This window comes from Sylvia atricapilla, chromosome 3 (genome assembly GCF_009819655.1).
Source record: "Sylvia atricapilla isolate bSylAtr1 chromosome 3, bSylAtr1.pri, whole genome shotgun sequence".
Taxonomy (NCBI): domain Eukaryota; kingdom Metazoa; phylum Chordata; class Aves; order Passeriformes; family Sylviidae; genus Sylvia; species Sylvia atricapilla.
Window position 1 is genome coordinate 26,498,093 of NC_089142.1, and position 25,831 is coordinate 26,523,923.

Genomic DNA, 25,831 nt, shown 5'->3' on the forward strand with positions numbered 1-25,831 from the left:
TCTTAGAGTACTATTTTTCAAAGACAGAAGATGCTATTGAGAATTTTTCTGTTCCAGGAGTAAGTGATGCTCATAGATCTCACTGGCTTTGGAACTCTAAATGACAGGAGATTCTGACTGGCATAAATACTGTTCTCAAATTACCTCATACAAGAAATTCAACATCTGCTATAATTGGCAGGTATGCCAGGTGTTTTATTCCCAGTATTATAATTCTTTCTGCTTGAAAGTAGCTGGAAATATCAAGCACAATGAACTTCTGTCCAAATGGACACTGCAAAGCCTAGAGAAGACATTTAAATATTACTAGAACCCTTTTGATTAGAAAATAGAAGATATTTGGCAGCTCAAGAGGGAATTTAAATTTATTTTGATACAGAAAATAGCAAATTATGTATAGTTTTTAAATGAAAGGTTTCATTTATTTTAATTTTTTTCTTGTTGTGACAGCCATTTACATAGAATTCCCACAGATTTTCCTATATACTTGGCATAATTAGAAGTCTCAGCACAAAGCAATCACAGTAAAAAAAACCACTTAAAAGTTAGAGACTATCAAAATGCAGGACAGCAGGTTGCACTTAAGTAAAACCAGACGTAGGCCATGCTTGCAATTTCTCTTCTAGGTCTTTTTTATCAGAACTCTAGGGAAAATGACTGCTCGTGAAAGAGGTCTGGAAAGTTACCAAGTTCAAGCTTCTCGCAGTTACAAATGTAGTTCAAATAATGGATCAGCATTCAAAGCACTCACTTTGCATGAACTTCCATGCTAACCTACATAGCTAGCAACTTCACTATGTCAAAAGTAATTATCTTCTTGATGTAGCAGGTAAAATGCCATATGTTTAAAAACAGCATATGATTACAGATATTGAGAAGGGGGAGATTAGAATGGAATGAATAGTAATATGTCTGGTCAAAATGATAAAAGACAAAGCTTAAAGGAATAATGAGAGTGATGACAAATCCAGTGAATATAACATAAACAATTCAATATGATAAAGCAGGATTAGGAATCAAAGGCATCATGCAGTTTCAACGTTTTTCAGAAACAAAGAGTATAGTGCTGCAATTTATTAGGACTTCATTAGGGAGAAAGGTGAAAAGGCATTACATTATAAAGAAAAACAGTGTGTAAACTCAAAACCCTGAATTTTGCTTTCTGCTAAGCGCATTTATCCAATAACATAATCAAAATTGGATTTTTTTCAGAGCAAGATTTTAAACAAAATAATACTGAACATGAAGAGCTTTGTAATAATGTACCAATTTGAATATCAGTAATATAGGAACATATTTCATATGTTAGACAGTCTTAAAGGGGATAATGAAATATTAAACACAGGCAGTGAAAGTAGGTGACTCAACAGAGGGATAAAAGTCCACTTCATTAAAGTATTTGTTTAATGTATGCTTTCCTCCATAATTAATAGAAGTAAATCCAGGGAGCTGCTGTGTGGTAGCAGATGTGTTGTTAACACTCATATCTGGTTCTACCAAGTTTTGTCTTTAAAATGTCTTTGTGAGCTCCACGATCCACATATATTACACAAACAGAAAAGTCAAAACAATATTCAATTCCTTAGCCAAAACCAAAAGTAGAAAGAAGCAAAATAATATCTATTAAGGAAAGGAGAAAAGTTTGCATTCTATCCCAGAACAGACATCTAAAGCAGATGGTGCAATTTTTCTTCATTTATTACGGTGACATAGTTTACACAGATTAATTAATGGATAGCTACAGGTGAGATGAATGCCACTCTTGGTGACTAACTAGATACTTGCATAGAAGTAAATTCTAAGAGTCTTTATTTACAGTGTCTGAAAGGCAATTCTGTCCTAACCATTATAGGGCACCACGGAATCCCAGAATAACTCATGCTTGAAAGGACCTTTGAAGTTTATCTAATTTAACCTCACCTGCTCATAGTAGGGTCAGCTACAACAGGTTTCTCAGGACATTGTCCAGTTCAATTCTAAATATCTCCAAGGATGGAAACTGCAGTCTCTTTGGACACTTTGCATCAATGCTTGGAAACAGGAAAACAAGAAAGAAAAAGAGGTAAAGAGGGGAAGAGAGGAGAGAGAGGAAGGAGAGATAGAAATAAAGGCAGGAAGGCAGGCAGGAAGGACGGAAGGAAGGAAAGTTCCCTGTATTCAATTCGTGTCAGTTGTTGCTTATTGGGCAATTACTTGCTGGCAGAACATGGGAAACTGAAAAAGTCATACAGAACTTCACAGAGTGCTAACAGACATGACTGAGAACTTAGATCATCCCTTCTGGTCACATGAAAACATTTCTATAATGATTTTTTTTCCTAAGAATAAATGTATTTACAAAATATTTACCACAAGCAATGATATGACAGTGGAAAAACACACCTGGAGACCAGATCAAAAAATGTATTTTTCTGCCAGATATATCTCATCTTTCATAGTCCTCTTCTAGAGAGGTCCCTGCTACTCTAAGCTATCTTAGAACTTGCTGTAATGTATCCACTGATTATCAGATGAGAATAACTACTCTAAAATATATGAAAAGTATGTGGTGCCCATTTTTCAGAGAGTGCAAATCTGGGTGTGTCATCAGTATTTTTTCTCAAGTCTTAGTAATCCATGTTATTAATAAATACACTAAATCTCTAACTATAGAAGAGTAAATCAGGCTTAACAGCTTGGCATATTTCTACTAGTATGGATACACCAGTGTATTAAAGATCTTACTCATCCAATAGAATTTTTCACTTAGATTTTTAATAGTCTATTTCTTCTAAAAAACACCCGATAGGTTTCCTTCTGCATACACATAAGTGCAGCTATTACCTTTGGGAATGTATTGTTGTTCCTTATCTATTTTTTCTCCTATAAAGCCCAGTCAAACTAACAAAATCCCTAAAACAACAACAACAAACCCCCCCAAAAATTTCTTTTAGGTCATATCTTGAGCAGTTGGAAAACCACAATAGTATACTCAGACAACCTGACCTCTTGACTTACAGGCATAGTATCAGGAGGCAGTTTGGGCAGTATGAATTTGATCTGTGTATTTATGTCTGCATACTGAGAATGAAATCTATGTAGACAAGCATTCACAGGTAAACAACTGTATTCTATACACCATAAAAATGTTTTATTTGTCTTTTGGTGCCGTTATACATATCTTTCCTTGTCTAGAATACATTTTCCTCCCTAAGTGATTTAAATCAATGCTATAAAATCTTTTTTCCAACACAAGCCCTCAAGCAAAGAATGAAAAGCAAAAAAACAAACAAACAAAAAAAAAACAACTCCTCTCCTTAGCTTTATGGGTATTCATTCTGTTTTATTAAAGTATAGTATAAAAATGTAGCTCAAATCAATCAATATTCCCTTATATTTAATTCCAGAATTCTTAAGTTCTCCTGTGTCCTTTTAATTCCCTGAATTGATTTCTGAAATTTTGTAATGTTCCAAAGTACTGCTTTTAAAAAATGAAACCATCATTTGCTTAATTTTGGAATGAGAAGTGGCAAGTTAATTATACTACATAGAAAAAAAAATTATCTCAAGAGATATACATTTTTCTCAGGACCTATTTTACCTTAAAAATGTTGATTATACTTACATACTACAACCATAGAGATACCTCCTGAGTTTATATGTAAATATGATGAAAGGAACACCTGAAATGCTGAAAAGGCTATTGCAGTGAGGTGAAAGTGTTCAGTTGCTGATCTCCTGTCAGCATTATAGCAGCCTCCAACCTGCTCCTATACTGATCTAGTAGCCTGTGTGGCAGAACATAAAGAATAGCCATCTGTGTCAGGTATGGCAGCAGGTGCCATATCAGCTGCTGCTGGATGACAATAAATCTCTTCCAAGCACCTGGCAAGTTTGACAGACACTTTTATCTTTGTATAAAAGCACTCCACCACCTCAAAAAGTTCTCTGAAATAGAACTGAGAAACTGAATAGAACACCAGCTGATAAAGAGAGCCTACTCCACAGCAGATGTACTGTGAAGTCTAGGTAACAGGGCTTACTCATGAGTTCTTTATCATGCACAGTAGTCATTTGTTTCAGTACAGTATTATTAATATACTTGTATAAAGCAGAACTTGAAGTAGGATAACAGGTATGTAAAAATAAATGGTATGTCATTGAAATTTTACAAATTTCTGTTTATACAGGTGTGACTTGTGCCATTAAAACCAAGTGGGATATCTCATCATTAGGGGATTCAAACAATGACAGTTTTTCAGTGTGTCCATCAGTAACTCTATTCGTGAAGTTTTTGTAGGAAGAAGTTATACATAAGAACACTTGATCAGATTGTTTTTAAAATATTTTAAAAGTCTCACCTACATTTATGAATAAATGTGTTTTGAACTCAGAAGTACTATAAACTATGTCAGTGAAAAGTAGTTCTTGAGATACACTGCTCAGCTGAATGTTTCAGAAAGTACCCTGACTTCATGAAAGACAAATCTCCATGTCTGGATCATGCAGTTTTGTCTCCAGTATCAGTTGAATTTCCTCTGTTTTCAGCTGTTTAACAGTAGCTAATAATTTTGTCAAGTTTATATTTGTCTCTTTAAACAACATAAGTGATAAAAATGATGATTGTAAAGAGATGGTCTTTGAAGGAAAATAGGCAACATCAATCAAAATATGGAAGATGAGCATATGATTTCTTGTGAAGGAATGGGCAGAACAAGCAGTGCAGTCAATCAATCCCAACAGAATTCTGTGTACCAAAAACCAACATGCTCTAAAACAAATTTACCCAAATTAAAAAAGAAACAAAACAAACAAAAAACCAAATCCTAAAACAAAACAAAACAAAAATCAAAACAAGAAAAAACCCAACCAAATAAAAAAACCCCACCAAAACAAACAAAGAAACCCCCATCAAAACAACAAAACAGGACTCAGCTTATTTTTTATGGAAGTAATCACTTTGAAGAGGTATATAAGCAAAAAAATTCTGAAACTTTACACTCTGTAAAGAGAATGCCTGATACATGCTACATATATAATATTATTTTTAGTAAAATGAAGAGGCCACAATGAAGGTATAAAATGTTGCACTTCTGTTACCTTTCACGGTTTTGCAAATGTTTTTAAAATAACAGGAGAGGCAATTTTTGGCTTCCCAAAAACTTCACTGCAAACAATCAGAATGACAGAGACTTTGAGAGGTTTGTCAAAAAATATCCAGTTGCAGAGAAAAAGAAACACTCAGAAAACATGTCCACTAGGAAAAAAGAATCAAAGTCCCCATAGAAAAATGGAAATTATCTTTCTCTCCTGCTGACTAGCCAAGGAAGCAGGGAATATTGGCATTAGAATCAGAGATTACTGAACAAAATATGAGGCATATGAAATTATACACTCTGGAAAACTGAAAACCCAGCTAAGAGGAAATGGAGTTTTCCTTACTGGATATGAAAGATGCTGGGAAAAATTAGTTTGAGAGAAAAGAGTAGTTTTACAGTTACATATGAATACAATTAAGAATGGATTTTGGAACAAATACAAAAAATATAGAAGGGAATAGATGAAAATTTAAAATATTATTAATGACTAAAATTAATATATTTCCAATATTCTCACTATTTAAGAAGCATTAACAAGGAAAGAAGTCATATATATGCACTGCTCAGAAGCCTTTCTACTCACCTTGGGACACCTCTCCTGTACGAAGGTCAGGAGAAACATGTTTAGACCACAGTTCCATAGACACAGCCAACGCTGTTGGAAGGGCATTGTCTAAAATTTCAGCAGGAAACCCTTCAGCCACTTCAGTGAGAATTTTCTTGCTTTGGGGCATAGTAGGTAAACAGGTGATATTGTTTATTCCATCAACACAAAGAAACCCAGTGGAGCAGGAGTGAATAAGACAATCATTGTAATTAAGCTCACAGCTTCGTCCCTGAAAAAGTTTTCAAAAAAAAGCCATTTTTTGAAGGCAATTTACATTTTATAGTGATCCTAGTTACAGTTATTGCTCTATTTTGATTATAAAATACTTCTTGCTTATACTAAGCTGTTTACACTTTCAAAAGGAAATACTATGTGGAAAATACGCCTCAACTATTTTAATACTATAGTTGTATATTTTGAATTTTAACTAGGTGAAATTTTGACTGTGGTTATCAATAAAATTAATTCCCCTACAGTCTTGTAATTGCCAAGGATTAAAGACAACATTGTTACCAGTAAAAAAAAAAAAAACAACCCACAACTGGTTAAAATTATAATCTTCTGTTAGTATGTAGGTTTATAAAAGACTTTTTAGGGTGGACTTAGCTGTCTAAAAACTTATGAATTGCTCTGACTTGCAAGTTAATGTTCTTTGCTTTTGTACATTGCAGCCCATTGTTTGTTGTTTGTTGTTACCAAATCTGCAGACAGCTGCCTGTTAATACCTTGCATTCACAGATAACGCTTAGAAAAGGAAAAATACAGTTGCAGTCTCACATTGGACCAGGCATTCATTTCCTATTTTTTATCAAGCGTAACAATTCATGGTAAGTCTGAAAAATCCTCCCTAGTAATAAGGCAAAAATGTTCATATTCAGTGGCCTGTAAAAAAGGCAAGGAAATGATTATGTGAATTAAATGCATTCTTGAGAAGTGAAATAAATATAAGCAGGAGTCAGGCCTGTGTTTGTTTTATTTTCACTTCTGTTGCAACAAACTACTAGGCTACATGAAGAGAGACAGAGAACAGCTATCCTAGATGGGTACTACATATTTGGACAACTATTTAAAATATGTATATTGTCATCCCTGAAGACATACATCTCTGAAAACATATTATCATTACATAATTTCTGACTGAATCTCCTGCAGCGAGGGCACATGTGAAAAATCCAAGCCTTCTCTAGAGCTCAAGAAGCATATGTTCATTACACACTTTCCTTCAGACAAATACTTAAATAGTCTTTCATGCCTACTTGGCTAACTATTCACATAGAACTTGGGACAACTTATTTTTTCAAAGATCTATGTCAATTCTATTATATTAGTTTATGATATTAAGAAACAATAGGAAGGACAAAAGAGAGAGAGGAAGAAATGTAGACATGAAAACTGAAATTATGTTTTTTACAAGTAGTTTAAATTATTCAGAGTTTAAAACAGAAGAGGTTAAATTGATGGGTTTTGAGTGATTTAGATACATTCATGGTTGTTTCAATCAACTTCTTAATTTGTTTTGGCAAGCGGATGAGCTATCTGGTAAATTCATGGCATCTTATAAAATCACTCACTGCATCAGTATTCTAAAGCAGAAAGGAACAACAGGCCAATTAATATATCAGTTTCAATGCATTTCTTCCTTGCTCTTTTCTAATTCCACACATAGAACAAATGATCAGTTTGAGCAAGCTCATAATCGTTCTTAATCCTATAAAACTTATGTTTCATTCTGACTTTCCTGTGACAGATTAGTACATTTTTATGACTACTACATTTAATGGCGAAGAGCATTTGATTACGATTTTATGACTCATAGAAACAAAGCAGATGTGGATAACCTCCAGTGTGCATGAAGGGTACATTAAGTAGTCATAGATAAATTTGATAGCACTGAAAGTGCCCATAAATGTCTTAACAGTTTCCATGCAGGGGGATGGAATAATTTAGCTTGTGCAGATTTGTTTTTAAAGTAGGTATATGTCTATAGATGGTTCCACTTAAAAATAAACATTTATTTCATATACCACTGGCTATGGTTTTCTTCTCAAAATTTATGAGAGATTTCACAATCTATGCTTTATGATCCATACTTTGGGTAGCAGTACCGACATAGACTACAGAAGATTTACATACACGTTAAAGCTGGAGATCCTTGAATTCTTATTTCTCCGTGAGTTTCACTGTTTCCACTTCAGACATACTTACAGTTTGGAACCAGAACCCATCGGGGCCGAACAAATATACCTCTTGAGGGGTTTAGACCATAACTTCTTATCTTGGACATTGAAGATAGGTATGTTAAAAATGTTTCTGTGGTGGTTCTCCCACCAATCTTACTTTTTTAATATTCGTTCCCAAAGCATAATGGAATTTGGAGGGACTGAAGATGGAAAAATGAATAACGGAATAAAAAGCAAAGATGATACATCTTAAATTTCAGCTGCTCCAAAGGCTTGTTACTTTTCCTTCTGCAAGGGCTTGCTTGTTCTGCAACATACTGTACAATTAATACTCAAGCTATGCATTAATAGAAAAACTGCCCCCATGGGTCAAATATCTATCTAGCTCCATCATCAGTGAGCTATTAATGAATACTTTGGGAAGAAAACAGGAAGAAAACAAGCAGAGCTAGCATCTGGTAACTCACCAAATATACCATTCCAACTTTTGGTTATAAGTAAGTCAAAGACTCCCTGGGCCAGGGTAACATTCAGAAGAGTAATTTGAATAACAATAAATCTATCCTCCTTCTAACTAATTTTGGGGTTTATTTGTACTTCTGGTCTCTAAAGTGTCACACAACACTGACTTGTACCAATAAATTTTGCACTAATTGAAAAAATAATTTCTCTAAACAGAGTTTAGTCTTTCTCTCTGGTGGTTTTATTTGGAATTCAAATTTTTTTTGTGAGACCTAAATGGTAAAAAATTGTGCAACTGATCTTGTCCATTACAGTTGTTCATATAAGATAAGCACAAATATTTAATGAAAAAATAAGATTATTTTAAGATAAGGATCTGACCGTTTTCCATATAATTAAAAAAATGGTCCTCAAGTGATATATTCTTCATCATCACAACGAAAGCCAATCTTCTTTAGAAGACAAAAAGACAGTAGTTACCATGCTCTATGGGAAGTATCAATGTTACTCATTCTCCTTTGTAAAAATCACCTTTCAAAAATGTTGTTAGGTTTTACGAGATAGCTTTTTCCTTCTCAGGATAGTTTGTCAGTAAATTTAGTCAGATTATTTGCATTGTAAAGATCCATTTTTACCTACCAAGCCCTTATGGTAAAATACAGACTATACAAAATTGTAGGCAAAGAGTCACTGGAACAGGGAGAAATTCCTGGTGAATTCCTTGAAAAAGGCATACATCACTTCGGTGATTCCATTTCATTCAACAACTATATCAACAATTCGAAGAAAGCTTACAAAGAAAAAGGCTTACATACAATATTTTCTGTGCAATGTTGGATAGGCAGGTAAAAGGAAAGATAAGAAAGTATTTCAGCATCTCACCACAAATCCTGGCTTGCAAAAACAGGCATAACCAAAGCTGGGCTCCTTCTGAACACAGATACCATGTATGCAGGGGTTGGATATGCACTCATCAACATCCAACTCACAATGGACGCCCTCCCATCCTGTCAGAAAAAAAAGCAAAGCAAATCCTCAAAGTGAGAATCATAAAAATCTGGATCCATTTACTGAGTGTCAATGGAGCAAAGGTATGGGTAGCTATCATCCATTCTCACATATACAGAGATATATATTATGGGATGAATATGGACTTTTTTAGGAGAGTAGAAAAAAATAAAATAAAAAAGTTAGAAACTCTGAGATTACTGTACCAGATCAATGAGGAGAACAATTTCTGAGCAAATTTAGTTTTGTGTTTGAACACTATGAGATTCTTTCTTCTCATATTTCAGTAGTCAGATTACTGGAAATTTTATTGATATGCATTTCTTAGAAAGATCTCCTTTACAAGTAAGTACACTACAAATTAAACTAAATACTCATCTTGAAGCTATGTTTTAGATAATGTAATTTAAGGCTTGAACTTTAAGTCTTGAACTTGCTCCTTGTAGGCTAAGCTGAAATGGAATCAGTCCATTTGCTCAGTAAATACAAGCCCAGAATTCTGTAAAATATGGCTAGTTATTGAAGAATACTAGACTTTCTGCCATGATATTCCCACCACCTATTACAGATTTGTTTTTTCTTCATTTTACTATTTCTAAACAAACCAACAAAGAAAACCCAACAGCCCCACAAGCCCCCTAGCAGTCCTTGGCTGTTACAAATCTACTTGCCACTGTTCAGACTTTGTCTCAGAGCATGCATCAAATGGATTCACCTGTTACATACCGGTCTTGATTTAGCTGCCCTGGTGAAAGAGCAGCCTGCCTAGCTAAAGACTTCACCGTCCAGACTCATCCATGAGCCTGCTATTAGTTCCAACAGCTGCTGTTGCTGTTTTTCAGCTGTCTGAGGTGCTGTAAGAATACAGTTTACATCTCTCCATGCTGCTTCTGCACCTGAACAGCCTGAAGCTGCAGCCACAGAACCTGAATGTGCATCTATTATTCTAAGGGTATGGGGCATGCTACTGGGACAATAGCTGACAAAATTCATGATCCATTACAAAATGCATTTGTCAGAGCTAAATCCATTCTCTTTCCTGATATCTCATGCTGTCACCACATGCTTCACTTTGTTCTCTGGAGGTTTCTGGAAAGCTGCAATCATCTGCTTTGTTCCTATTTCAGTCTTGGTACTATCCCTTTTCCATTTCATTAAATTACAACAGGGAATCTGTTGAGAGGTATATCAGAGTATCTGCCCAGTTCTTTCCCACTGTTGCCTTTATAGACCAGAAAATCCCCAATCCCCAAGCTCCATATTTCTATAGGTGAAGTTTAGAAGAGAAATATAAGATCTATTATATGTGAACAGTCAAAGCCTGCAAAAAAAGCAGATTTTTTTTTCCTAGGTATTTCTACTTTCTCTCTCTGTATGGCATTTTTTCTCTTCTAATCTCTTTCTTCACTTGTGCAACTTTGGACAAAGTTATTCCTCTCAAAGATTCCCCTGCCAACTCCGAATTCACCCCTTCCTAGAGCTGTAATCTTCTCATCTATTCTGCTGTTTTAGAGACTCAAATAACATTTGGAAATACTGTATTAATTAAAAAAAATCCAAGATATGTAAAAATTATGTATATACTTAATTCATATGATTCTTTTTCTGTGTTTTTACCTGGTGAAAAAGTAATTGACAGATCTTTCACCTCTACTGACTTATGATATTAAAAGGAACATAAAAGAAAGACAGATTACGCATGAGTTGGAAAGTGTTTAAAACATGTTAGCTGTAGGAGTGAATTCCAGGACCCCAGAGAAGTTTCTTCTACTTACACCTGGAATTTGGATGTTGCACAGAGACAGCAATCACAGTTCTTGGCTAGTGAGCAATTTTTAAATGCCTATATTAAAATATCTTTGATGTATTATTTAAATAAGCTTTAAAATAAGGAAAAAATGGACTTGGCAATGTGTTCTGTGTGAAGCACTTTAATGACTAAAAAATATATTATTTAAGTTTTTAAGTCATTAATATTGGTGGAGGAAGATTTGGCCATATGCAGTACCAGGTGGATATATAGTACTGAAGTTAAGCCATGACTCAGACTTTTTAAGATCAGACAGATCTTTATTATCATGGATTCTGTATGACAAAGGCCAAGTTTTTTTCACTCATTGGTTCATACATCAGAACTATAGTGTTTTTCTGAATTATAAAGTATCTCTTTGACATTAAAAAAGTTGTTAAAAATTATCAAGTTTTAAGCAACATAATCCTACACATAATGAGCCTTTAGTAAGCCAAAGATACTTGAAGATGTTAGAAAATCATTCCTTATTATCAATTAAAAAAATTAATAAATTTCCAAATCGACTCTCTCACTTACACACATGTATCTATTTGCTTCAGTATTTTCCATACTTTTTAAAATAAAATCTCTTACATATAGTTTTTTTAACTGCATTAGGATTACTTCAGTATGAAAAAAAAGCAAGATATATTAATGTTCAATTCACTGTGTATTTCTTTTAAATGTAGAAAAAGAATGAGTAGAAAGTCTCAAGAAAAGTTTAATATATATATATATGTTCACTTGACTTCAGGAGAATTTGCTAACATGTTTTTGCTTGTAAATTGAAACGTGAACCTATTTTGGCACAAAGTAACTAGATCGGATATATGGAGATACCATGGGTTAACAGAATATTTATCATCCAGAATATATCTAAATCTCTAAAATAACCAGTAAGAAACCTTGTGTCAGTACTATCAAAGAAATCATTCAACAGTGCAAGTCAGTAAAACAGTGAATAGATTTAAACTGAAAAATTAAAGCTTCAGGAGGCAGGTACTCATGTATTTCTTAATTTATGAGTAACCTACAGAGCAGAATGCTACTTGTATATATGGATTAGAAATCCTACTTACGTTGAGAAAAGGTTTTTTCTCTAGTAGACATGACGAGATAGTCCTGAACAGTTTAGATTTGTGATTGCATGACAATGCAGGCTGATTGTGACCTTTGCTTTTGTATAAATACTAAATCTCTTATATTTTTGTAAACCACTAAACCTGTTTTAGTTGATCTCTGTCAGAATTAGAAAAATGTTCCCACTTTTTAAGAAAGTGCCTTTTTTTCATTCTTTTTATAATGTTTAAAAAAGAATTTTTTTAGTCCCAGCCAGCAGAATAAGCATGGGTATGTCTTACAACACCAATACTAAGGATAATAATAAAAATGTGAGTTAAAGTGTTTGGAATTTCTTTTCCGTTGATCTCATTCTACAGGTAGTGAAATAATTTTGCTGCTAAACAGTGACTATTTGACTGCTTGGTCGGTTAGTTACATTAGTAAAGATCAATAAAAAACCAATAAACCTGGCTCTAGATAATACGTCAGACTCCTTCAGTGAGCTGGTTTTATTGAAGCCTTTCTCATATGTTTACTAGAGTAGTTAACTCTATATTTCATTCAAAAAAGCTTGCCAAAGAGACAGTATTCTTGTACCTTATAGTTCATATACAACAAAAGAGCTAGACATGGTTTACCAGTTTTCTTACTAGTAAAACTGATAATTCAAAACTATCATTGTTTAAGATTGCTCTGTCATATGGCACTTACCTTGTTGACATTTACAAGTGTATCCATTGATGTGATCAGCACAGGTTGAGCCATGTAGACAGGGTGATGAATTGCACTCATTAACTTCTATTTCACAAAATTGTCCAGAAAATCCGGCAAGACACCTGAAAAAAACAACATTCCAAAGTGTTACACTATGCAGAAACATAATATGAAATAGATCTTGTGTAGAAACAATGTATTTAAGGTATGTGCATTAACAAGACATCATGTATTATTTTCTGTTTCATGGAGAATTTTACTGGAACACTTCCAAGTTTCATGTCGTGATACATGCTGATATTTTAAGGGATTTATGATGGCAAAATCCACCAAAAATTTCACATCTGGAACATAATTAAGCATAACAGTCTCAATTAGAGTGTACTGGTTCTATCAAGGAGAATGTAAACCTTTCTTTATGTACTCTTGGAAGATTGTCTACTAAAATAATTTAGCTAAGTAACTGCAGCCTATGTTTGAAAAACTGCTGACAAATGTATACTATCAAATGTAAACTATACCATAAAAGCTAATCTTCAGGGCCCAAGCTTTAATTATTATTCTAGCTATAAAATATTAATTTTCTTAAAAAACCTCTCTTCTGTATTTTTTTGGTTGTAAACTCTATGTGATAATTTATCTCAAAGTAGTTCCGTATGATTTCAACATATAGCTTACAAGACCTTTAATGTAGTCCAAAAATCCTACTAATCTCATAATTGAAACATGTATACACATAAACACACATATATGTATACAAATATACACACAGCTTTATGGATATATGCAAATATGTTCTAAAATACAGGGTCCTGTAATGGTATTAATAACATTTCCTCTTTTGAGATGTGTTGTACGTGGATATATTTCACATGAGACAATGTTTTCAAAAATGCCTTTTAAGTAACCGGGTGGTGCACATCTTGTATGTTGTCTTGTGTCTAGTGAAAAGCACAGTTTTGCCTCACTTATGAGGGAGATGAGTACATTACAAAATAACCTTTGAGTAAATCCAAGTAGTCATGTCACCTACTCCTCAAAGGTGCCACATTGAGTGAATACAGCATATATAATTAGAATGAGGTACCTGCAGTGCCTAACTTAGCTTTCCAGATTGTGAAGCAAAAGAGGAGGATGGACCATGCAAGACACTTAGTGACACCTTTGGAGGGATTAACTATTAGACTGTGTTTGCTTCATTTCATGTGGAATACACTCTGGGTAATGACAATTTGGAATCTACCAAGACAATGACAACAGATTGTCAAAGTCTGCATCAACTACAGATGACAGCTATGGCACATTGCTTTGAAAATGTACATACTGAAGCACACACTACTATTTTTCAAATATCTAGTCATAATATATGAGAGAAAAAAACATGGAAAATACATCTTAATGAGTGAGTCATATGCCCTCCTGCTTTTTGGTTGAAAAACATTAAAAAATTCACTGAGAAGATACAGTTTGGTCCTTTGATCCTGTTTGTAAATGCCAAAGCCAAGTGGTTAGAACACAACTTCAAATACTCAGCATTAATCACCCTAGCATTCTCCTGTGCTCGGTGGAATAAGGAATGCAGAGGATGATTCTGCTCACTGAAATCTCAATCGTTTTCGTCATATAACTTTGTCTTCACACTGTCTACAGAGCATATTAAGAAAAAAAATTAAAAATATATAAAAAATAAATTTAAAGGAGCAAATTTTCCCAGATATAAAAGGGATGGAAAAAATATTCTACTAGAAGAAAAAAGCAACTAGACACATGGAATCCAGTGCCAGTTAAAATTCAATTTAAATATAACTTTATGCTTTGGTGTAATTGTATGTATTTTATCTTAACAATAAAAAAAGCATTCACAGAATAAACTGGAAGAAAATTATGTAGCTGTGAAATTATGTAAAATATCTGGAGAGAACAACTACACCTATGGGTATCTAACGTGTGTGGACTTTATTTTTTAGTCTGTAAAAGTTGAACATTGAAAAAAGGACTTTTTAAGAACTCTCCTGTTGGCTGCTTCGATTAGGCACATTTTGATATGTAGCATGTATACTTGCTGAAGTGTAGGCAACAGTAAAGGCTAGAGCAGTTTACTGAGCTCCTGTGGTCATAACTATTTGGAGCAAGAATGATTAGTGGAGCAGGTTGCTATAACTCCCATGGAGAGAATCAATAGTATGGAATCAGCTAGATATTGCAGGTTACAGCCCGGATGAACTCTGTGTAATTTCCTACTCGGAAAAGCTTGAGACTTCAGAGACTCAAGGCTCTATAAAGCCGTGAGACTTCAGAGATATAAACTATACAACCAAGGGCCTAACTGTATAGACACTGAGGTAGAAAAAAAAAATTTGTGTGTACATATAAATGTTTGGCAAAATAACCTATTTTATACTGAAAAATATTTCAAAATATTTATTAATATTTGCAAAAGAATAATATTTTACAAATATTTATTAAATTTCCAAAGATTTCTAAATATTTATTAAATTTATAATACCATATAGAATGATTTGGCACCACCAGATATAGAAAAGTTTTACAAATAGGACTTTGCCTTCCAATTAAATTTAGACAGGAGACTGAAACCCATGAAAGCACTTAGAAATCCAGTATGTCAAGTCCTACATATCTCACTATGTATAAGGTGCCCTTTTTACCATGTCAGACAATCACTCAACTTATAGAATGCTTTAGAATATTGGAAGAATTTAACTTACTGACATGTCATATTTTTTTTTGTAAAAACTGGAATACCATGGTATTGAGTTTTCTTCTGTTCGAAAAACAGAAATGTCAAAAATTCTTCATGACTGCAAAGACTATTTACTAAATTATTCTGAGCAACTATGAAACAATTGGAAGTGAGCTAAAACAAGTGCTTAGTATCAGTAGCTTTCACAAATTTCCCAAAATTGCAATAAACTTCACTCTTTATAAAGTTTTAATGATGTTATCACTCAAGATGTGACAAGCACTTCAATAATTTCTTACCTTTTTGTTCACTCCCACCTTCCTTCATATCTACCCCTTTAAAAAAAATTGCAATTTTTTCTGCATTTCTACATTCTTGCTTCCCTTCTGTCATTTCTTCTACAACATTAGAAGGGACAGAAACAATAGAATTTAAATATGGCTGCTATTAGAAAGGTTAAGTAGGTATGGAATACTGTTCTTGTGCTATAAATGGAAGTAACCATAACTGAAATACTTTGGAACATATTTCTATGTGTGTTTGGGATATGAACATTTTGAAAATGAAAAACAGAGGCTTTTAGATAGCTTTTAATATGATCACTGCTAATCTTGTATGTTGATTACCATCTAATAGAAAACAATTTACGTTTTTATAAGTAAACGCACATCTAGGTTTATCAGCAAATAACTCCTAGAGCTTATCTGATAAATTAAGCTAATGCACTGTGAAATCTGAGCTTTTAAACTTACAGAAGGATCAACATAAGATCAATAGTTTGGTGCTGGAAAGCAGCAAAAAATAGTACTCATTTGCTGTAAGAATAAAGCATTCACAATTTATTTGTAACTGGTTTTAGGGATGTTGACAAAGATCTTTCTGCTTTCTGTCATTCTCTACAGATTTTTTTATCTCATATAAGATGCTGACATACTGTGGTGCAAATATAATCCCTTTTGTGTTCTGCCTTTATATCAATCATTATCAGGAGTAATTATCTTAATGTGAGCATATGCAATAGCTGAAAAAAAAAGACTGAAAAGAGAGAATTAAATGAAAGATTTTGATCTATGACTATTCTGACTACAGTCACAGTAATTTTTTTTCTTTGTTAGTAAACTTTCAGCCTCAGAGAAAATCTACAAGAATCAAAAAGTCAGACACATTTTTCTCTACTGGTTTATATCCTCTTGTAACTCATTGCTCTTTGAGCCTGTTTTGTATCTCATCTTTGAGTGCATTTTTTTACCTGTACCCTTTTCCTTCTGTCTCCCTCTCTTTCTTCATCTGCCTTATGACCTTTTACAGCTTATGAATAATTTGTGTATCAGTGAGATATGAGTTTCAGAAAAAACATGGTTTCTACAATACAGAAGTTTATTAGATTTATCTAGAGCAATGATTAACAGCAATTGTACTTAGAGGAGAATGTTTATGCTCTAACCTTTACCTGCCAGTGTGACTCAGTCAACCTGGCAAAATCAATGAATTTTGTGGACCAGTCCACACTAGGAAATTCTCTACGGACATCAGTTTTTCTTTGTGAATACTAACCTTGATGACTTTGGTGATGTTTTGCTAATACCTCTAGGTTAGATAATCAGGGTGTTGGTCAGAATAATAAGTTAACGTGAAAAGCACATCTCCTGAGCAACTGCCTTAGCTAAAACAGTCTTGTAAATGTGCAATTTCTTTTGATATTGGGGCTTGGTTTTTTTTTTTTTTTTCAGATCTGCATTTTCTGTCCAAAATAAATCTAGTTAACTGCTCTAGTGTAACAGGCTAGATCTGTCACTGCAAATTTACACTGGGATTGCTATACATTATTAACAAGCTATGAAAAGTCACTGGCTAAATGTCATGGACGCTGAGATATAGCAGCACCTTGGGATTCATATAGCAAACAATTTAGTTTTAATCATCCAGGATCACAAGGTGCCTTGACATTTGCAAGGCAACTTTTTCCTTTTTAACTTCCAGTGGAATCATACCTCTATTATCTCAATCATAATTCTTAACTTCAAGTGTGATAGAAAGTTTTACTCTCTAAATTAAAGAAGTGAAAAATCGATCAAACATGGACCTTATAATTCATTTAATCGATGCTCATATGCCAGCTTGGAAAGGAATAAAAGGAAGAGCAAGGAAAACCAGATAATTTAACCAGCTTCAGGATTATTAGAGACATTTCCTGTGAAATACATAACCCTTAGCACTACTGAGGCATAACCTTCATGAGAAGTATTAGCACTACAAACTTCTGCAGAACCTTTTTCATTTTAAAGAAAAAATGAGTAAGAGCACTGATTTGTTTTAAATATACATATCATTACAACATGAATCCTTAAAGCTTAAAATATTTGGCAGGGGGGAAATTTTTCCAGAATGATAAACAACAAATTCAGTCTTTATCATACTTTAATATCTAGCCTTTTGGAGAGTAAATTTCAATTTACTGGAAGCCAATGCATCATCTTTGCCCTTTCAAGTACGATTACTCACAGAAAAAATATTTTAAAAATCATCATTTTATTTAACTGATTTTTTTCTCAAGATATATAAGAACAAACCAAAATCCGGGCCCTATAAACATTAGTTTGAAAAATTTTATGACTCATTTGAAAGTTAGAGTGTGATGTCCATAAAATTTTGAATGTTTAGATATTTTTATTTCTTTCAAACTTAGCTGCTCTAATTTCTGTCTTCTTTTTTTTTCTTACACATCTGCCTGTCTGTATTAGCTCAACACACACATAAAAAAAATGCAGCCTCATAAATGAATATATATTTGAAGTACAGTTATCAGGTTACACAATGAATGATCACAACAACCCATTCCTCATTATCCCTAGACCACCTGGGGAAAGGGGAAGAGGTACAGGAGTTGGTTTATTCTTGTCTTTTTTTATTTTTTTTTTCTGACTATCCTATTCTATTTGGAAATGGCATTTAATTAAATTTTTCCCCAAGTCAACACTTTCAGGCAGTAGTTTCCCTGTGTTTATTTAGACCTATGTGTGGTAATGCATCCCACACCCCCAGCAGGTGTTTCCAAAAAGGGAAAGAGTTTCAGTTTAGTTCTAGACGTTTTAGGAAGTTTACCTAGAATTTTCCATACCCTCTTGGCAGTGTTTGGCTCAGTGCCAAGAGAGAATCATCTATTAAACCTTTTTGCTGTTCTTTACATGCTGTATCTCTCCTTATTGGCAGCAAGCCAAACTGTCCCCCCTAAAACATTCAGTATTTAGGAAGGAGCACAAAGGAAGTAAGGAGCTTTTTGGAGTATTTCTCCAGGGTGTCAGAGGTTTCCTTGGACACCTGTGCACAGATTTTCTTTTGTTTTCTGTAACATTTGTTATTTTTCTTTATTAAATCTTCTGCTTTACAAAACACCTCTGAAGAGCAGTGTCACTGAAATTATTTTAAGCCAATCTGCAAGGGCTGGACCCTCAGAGATTGATCCATTTACATGTGGTATATAAAATCTGGCCACGTGTTAACCTGTATAACCTATGAATTTCTCCATCTTATTTTCTCACCCCATCCTACTGAGAAGAGTGAAAGAGCAGCTGGGTGACATCTGGTAACTAGCTAAGTTTAAGCCACTCTAAGGTTTGGTTTTTTCCCAATGATTTCTGCATAAGTACTGAAATTCTCAATATATTTTCCTACCTCAGGAATTAATTCTGTTTATGGCAATTAAGACAAGGCCTCTTCAGGGCTTGCCCAACCTTGGTAAGGAACTTATCTGAGAAAACACAAATATAACATGATTATCCTCATAAACTGATCTGTACTTAAGAAATAGTCTGTAAAAACTAACCAACCAAACAAAAACTTTAAGTCAGAACTATAAAATATAATTCTCAGGTAGAAATTATTTGGGTTTGTTTTTTCCTTCTGTTTCTCACAATACTACAGTTGATGACTCTAACATTGAACTTGTTCATGTAAACCTATTGGTAGTAGAATCCATTAGAACATTCTTGTTTCATCTGTTATGTTACTGTAATTTTTGCTATATTTGTTTCATTAAAAGTAAGTTTAATAGCTATGGGCATGTTACTCTGAAAATCATAGAATATTCAGAGAGGAAGTTTTTATAATTATCTAGTAATGGCCAAGCTCTTCATTGCTTTAGAATTAACTTTTAAAGGCAAGTCACTTCAGCTGAGAAACCTTTCTTTCAAATGTTCCACTATTCCAAGCTTTGCATCATGCATTTTCAACAACTTTCATAGTGAGCTTTACCATGAACTTCAATGAACACAAAAAAGTGTGGGTGCTGGACAGGTCACATAATGAGCTTAGCTTGATAGATACAGTCCGACGTAGCTTCTACTGGTTACAGATTTTGGGCTTTTATCATATTAAGCTCAGATGCAGGAATTTTCAAAGGAACACTGAAAAATGAAGGTGCCACACGAAAGTAGATTATCTGCTGTGTGGTCATCCATCTAGTCTGAAGATTGTGGATGTTGCTGATGAAGCAGCAAACAAACCAATCAACATGTCTGATGTTAAACAAACAAACAAACAAACAAATAAGTAAGTGTTCTATTGCTCTTGCAGTCTGAAAAATTGAGAAGAGAAAAAAAAAAATACATTGACTTCTTTGTGCACATGTGTGTGAACTCAGTGATTTCCAGGACCCTCAGCTGGGGTCTTTTGGGTACTGTGGTTTCCCTAATGGGTTAAACTGATTGTCTTCCTACAACAAACGGCTCTGGGTTTAAAGTAGTATGAGTCAGCTGCCTTATCACTAATACTACCGAAAATTGAATCTCCTGATGTACTTTGAAACATGTTTCTATAGAGAGAACTTGAGAAAGCAGTCACTAAGGAATTTACACAAGTCTCCTGAGAGCTTTTCTCTGATTATTTTCTCTAAAACCCTTCCCAAAGGAGATGCTGTGATTGTTAATTTTAGAACACTGACAATGAAGCTTTCCCCAAGCTACAAGTATAGCATATCATGTTGCTTTTTTATTTCCTTTTCTTCTTCTGTATTCTCTGTGGATGCACTGTCTAGAATAAAGCAAGTTTATCTACTCTGAAGAAAAATTTCCCATAGAATGAAGTAAAAATAAATTATACCTCTCCATGGTCATCAGGAAATGTTAGTGCTATTTTAAAGAATACTGAATGTGAATCAAAAAGAAAAAAAAATAGTATTAGCACACTTGAGTGTATATTTGGTTTTAAAGACTATTCCATTTATTCATCCAAAGTTTTGTTCCTATCATATCAGAATCAGTGTCTCTACCACAGATCTAAAATGTGAAATAACAAGAGTCACCTTTTTTTTCCTTTCTGCTGTCCTTCTTAGATTATAGGAGAAATTATTCAATAATTAATGTAATTTAGAGTGATACGAAAATAGTTATTAGAGAAAAATTAAGTAGAAAAGAGCAGTAACCTACATAGTCCAAGAGTCCCAAGTCCAGATCTTGTAAATTTTCTGATTCTGATAGTCAGGAACTTCTTCATATTCATCATTAGTTTATATTCAATATCTTTAGGAAGGTAAAATGAATTTTAAAAGGGTAATTAATAGTGCCATTCTCTTGGAGAACTACTTTTAGAAAGGAGCTACAAACCTCAAGGTTGGGATGTTATCCATATGTTAACATTTAACAGCCCCATATTTTCACTTACAGTCAAAACTTATCATAGGCTTACAAGAGTCTCTGACTTGTTTAAAGATACCAGACATTTGCCACTGGGTTTTGACCCCATCTGTACCCCATAATTACCTATGATTTATATTCACAGGGTTAAATGTAAGGAATAATGAACTGATACATCATCACTTTATAAAGAATGAAGGAAACAGAAGCAGCTTATTCTTTATCCCCTTGGAAACGTGACCCTATCAGCATATTGAAGTGGATATACTCTAGTGCAAGACGTCCTTCTTCACAGAGGAGGAATGTTGCATGTAAAACCCCAAAACATATTCAGACAGTTTAGACAAGATTGGAGTTGGAAGCTTTGCAACTTTTCAGCTTTCTTTTTTTCAACTTTCTACATCTTTCTTCATCTTTCTTCTTGTAAAAGAATTAACAGGACAGAGAACTATTTACTTCCACAGAAAAAAGAAAAAGACCATGGAATCATAGAAAGTAAGGACTGTATTTAAAGTTTTACTCCTGACTATAATAATATAAAATAAGTGCAATGTGGGCTAAACAAAACTACCTTTTAACTACTTCAGACACAGTGTTATCCTGGAAATGGTTGACACTTTGATTAATGTATGTCAAATTAGGGTCCTTATTCTCAAAGAACGTTTTGGAACAATCACAACACATACTAAACATTTGCTAATAAAAAGTTCCATTCTTTCTAAGGTCATTCTCATTATAAGAGACGTTAAACTTTCTCAGTCCACTTGGATTTAGCCTTTATTTTCCCTATGAGAGAAGTAGATTTTACTGCCAGTGAAAGCTCCCACTGTGCTAACATGGACATTCTTATTAAGTGATAAATTATGTACTTGCTAAATCACAGTTGGTGGGGTGTGACAGCGTTAAAGGAAAGGTTAATCTGTGAAATATCAAGCTAAAATGAATACAGTAAAATAACCAGAATGGCGAAGCCTTGATGAAAATGTATTAGAGTTAACACACTCCTTTATTATATTAACCTACCCAATTGGAAACTACATGCATTTCTTCAAACAACAGTAGTGTGGGCAGAATTAAAGGAGGAGCAGGAATGTGTGTGTGTGTGCATGTGTCCTTGTGGAACTGATGAAAAGCCAACATTCAGCTGTTTGCTAAAATAATCCATATTTGCAGTGAGATTTCGCATAGAGGAAAGCTAACACCTGGTCAATCCTTTCTCACACAGAATGTCTCTAAGCTTTTTACTAATAGTTCTTACACATAAAGGAAAAAGTTAAGACAGGTCCTTAGCTGAAGTAAACTCCTATCTGTCTGCTATCCAGGCACTCATTCAAAATCCAGGATACAAAAAAACAGATTGATATCAGACACTGTTTTCTTATTATTCATTTACTTGTCCGATGTTCTTGGTTTAAATTAGCTCCTGTGTGCGTGACTATGTGTACATGATTGTGTTGAGAGCTATGCATGTGAAAATGAAAGATTTTAATTAGTAGAGTTAACAAAATAAGAGCTCACAAATTGCTACAGGAAAGCAGAAGAAAGCTGTTACACACAGAGTTAACCCTTCTGTAATAAAATGTTCTGTACCACTTCGATTTAATTTTTTAAGTACTATTTAAGACTTCTGTACTTCTCAACTCTGATAATACAGATAAAACACTCATAATGCAGAATTGTGAGCACCTCATTAGGAGGCTGCTATTTCTTGTCAAGACCAACCACCCTACTTCCCACAGTTTCTTGCTAGAATCCCCAGGTATCACTTCACAAGGTCTCTCTCAGCTGATTCTTAGTGTGTCATTTTGGCTAAGAAATGTTCAAAAAGAAGTCAACTGTAACAAATTCCATTTCAGAATATATTCTCAGTTTTTACAAATAATATCAACACAGTTTTTCCTGTGTCTCACTTTTGTAGTCCTTTAGCTCAGCAAATATGGTATTGCTGAACAAAAATACCACAGGGTTTGTTCTAACACTGCAAGGCTGTAGACTAGGGCTTATCAAGCCTGATTTATCTGGACTTGTCTTCTGCTTGCCTGGAGCTTTGTTTTAGTTTTTTAGGTCTAGTAGACGCATATCTAATTTGTTTGAGGTTTGCTTTTCTTTGTACAATGGTGTGCTGATATGTCTCTTTTTATAATAAGTCTGATATAGCTCAGACAGTGATAACAAGTACTATTCCAGTGATACATTTTTTTTTGTGCATGGAATAAATTATGTAGTATTTTGGAAGACAAGTACTGGATAACAGTTGACGCCTTGAAAAACAAACACAGGATGAGAGATCAGACTATCAGGAAATGATCACTGAATAACTACTGATCATTTAGGAGATGATACATTTGAAGCTAGGTGAAAATGTCTAGGAGTAACAAAAGACAAGATTTCAACATAAATGAAACACCAATTAAATTTAAAAAATTCAGATGTAACACAGAAAAGCAAAAGAAGTAAGGTATTAGGACATGTTAAAAGATGCTTAAAAGTGTCCCCTAATATAAGCCACTCAAGTACAAGAAAGAAGAAGTCTCCACTCCGTCCCTTGGCACAGGATTCAGGATGACAATGAACCATAACCCTTTCTCCCTGAATGAAATCAATGGAAGTATAAAGTTTGTAAGTTTCAAGCATTAAACTATTATTACTGTGATTGAACTTCAATATTTGAAAAACTTGAATAGGGAGTCTTGGCACTTCTGTAACTGGATTAATAATACATTTTTGGGAAGACTTATGATTGCAATTAGACCTACAGTAAATTCTTGACTTTACCTACAAAGCAAGTCTCATGTCCAGTTGAGATACTGAAGTTTTAATGTGACATACTAATAGAGGCAAAAGGACTTAAAATTTAATTGAACTTTTTTTTCCTCAGTTCTTTTTCATATCTGTAGTGCATTCTACACCCATGGGTTCTGCTGGGTACTTCTAGTATAAAGTATTATGAGATTTGGAAACACTGACAAAAACTAATTCCTTCCAAACACAGACTGACTTACAAAAGTGAAGCAAAAGAGTCACAGAATACCAGGTTGGAAGCAACTTCAAGGATCATCTGGCCCAACATTTCTTGGAAAAACACATGGTTAGATGAGATGCCTCAATACCCTGTCCAGTTGAATCTTAAAAGTTTAAATCCAATGTTTTCCAATCCATCATTTCCCTGTCAAGATTATTCTGATGGATGATTGCTTTCATTGCTAAGAATTGTCCTCATGTGTCCAACCAGAATCTTCTTAGAAACAACTCACACTCGTGACCACCATCTTTTCCATGTGGTTTTTGAAAAAAGTGTCTCCACATTCTTTGTAGCCACCCTTTGGATACTGGAACATGGCAACAAAGCCATGACACCTAAGCTTTCTTTTCTCAAAACTGACCATACTTAGTTCTCTTAGCCTTTCCTCAAAAGGCAGTCTTAGAAGTTCATGATCATGACTAATAAATAACTGCTACTGTTTGGCTGATATGAGAAACACTAAAAATTTTCCCATAGTGGTGGTCAGGAGAGAAGGCTGGTGAACTACCACAGCAGGAACAAACTGTGATATATAAAAGAATGCCTTTAATGACTAGGAAAAACTCATTTAAAATTAAACCTGTTACTTTAGATTCCCCAAAAGCATGATCAGACAATATTGCAATCTGTCCAGATTACTAGCATCCACAGTGATTTCTGTGGTGCAGACATTTTAGGAGAGCATATAGCTTCATTTAATAGTAGCAGAGAACACTGTCAAGTCAGTTTATTTATCAGGGGACGCATCTGACTGCCCTCAGTATAGTTAAAACTCTTAAAAACAGCATTTCCACAGAAAAAGTCAGAGCATCTTTTCAAAAGAATGGATGAAGCTATAATAGTTCTTGGAGAGCTAAAAACACAATGAAAGAAATTAGTGGGGAAAAAAAGAACTGTGAAGGACCATCTGAGCTCAAACATTTTACTGACTATGCTGCTTGTAAGGACTTATTCATTATTCCGGATGACTGTTGAAGAATCATGTAGAAGAATACTACATGCTACATCTTGGAAAGATTGTATAGGTCTCAATGAGGATGAAGTAAGAGTTGATTTTTAATTAAGAGCTCCACACAATCACTAGAACCTTAGTTGATTTTCATTTTATACTGTATAATTGCAAGATCCTGAATAGAAACAAAAAAATTTCTAGCCTTTGTTACTAGTACCTACCTTTCATAACACATGCACAGAGCATAAAACTCTTGGTAAAAGCAGAAAACTAAAATGGATATTAAGGATAAACATGAACATGTCTAGAAACTGGTACTTACAATTTCTAGTGTAGATGAAACAAAAAAAGTCACTTTTTTCCCCATTTTTTCATATCTTTCTTTTTTCTTAGCACAGGATATTCCCCTCCAGGGCAAGCATAGATATTACATATGAGAAGGGAAAATTTACATCTTACATTGTCTAGTATCGTACAAATATTAATGACTATCTGTGCTAAATTACCAATACTCCTGAAAACAGATCATACCCAGCTCCTGTTTAAAACTAAGAATGGGATTCTCATTCCCACTTCCTCACCCTGAAATGGAAAGAATGAGCATAACTATAAAGATGGTGGTA

General features: G+C 34.1%; 1 protein-coding gene across 1 annotated transcript in view; it reads right to left on the reverse strand.

Annotated features, from left to right (window-relative positions):
* EYS (eyes shut homolog) overlaps positions 1 to 25,831 on the reverse strand; it is a 718,715-nt gene that overhangs the window by 328,212 nt on the left and 364,672 nt on the right. Inside the window, exons 29-31 of the mRNA XM_066314978.1 lie at positions 12,901 to 13,025; positions 9,210 to 9,334; positions 5,662 to 5,914 (exon numbers count right to left, since the gene is read on the reverse strand). Coding sequence (XP_066171075.1) covers positions 5,662 to 5,914; positions 9,210 to 9,334; positions 12,901 to 13,025 — 503 coding nt within the window. The remainder of the gene's footprint in view (positions 1 to 5,661; positions 5,915 to 9,209; positions 9,335 to 12,900; positions 13,026 to 25,831) is intronic.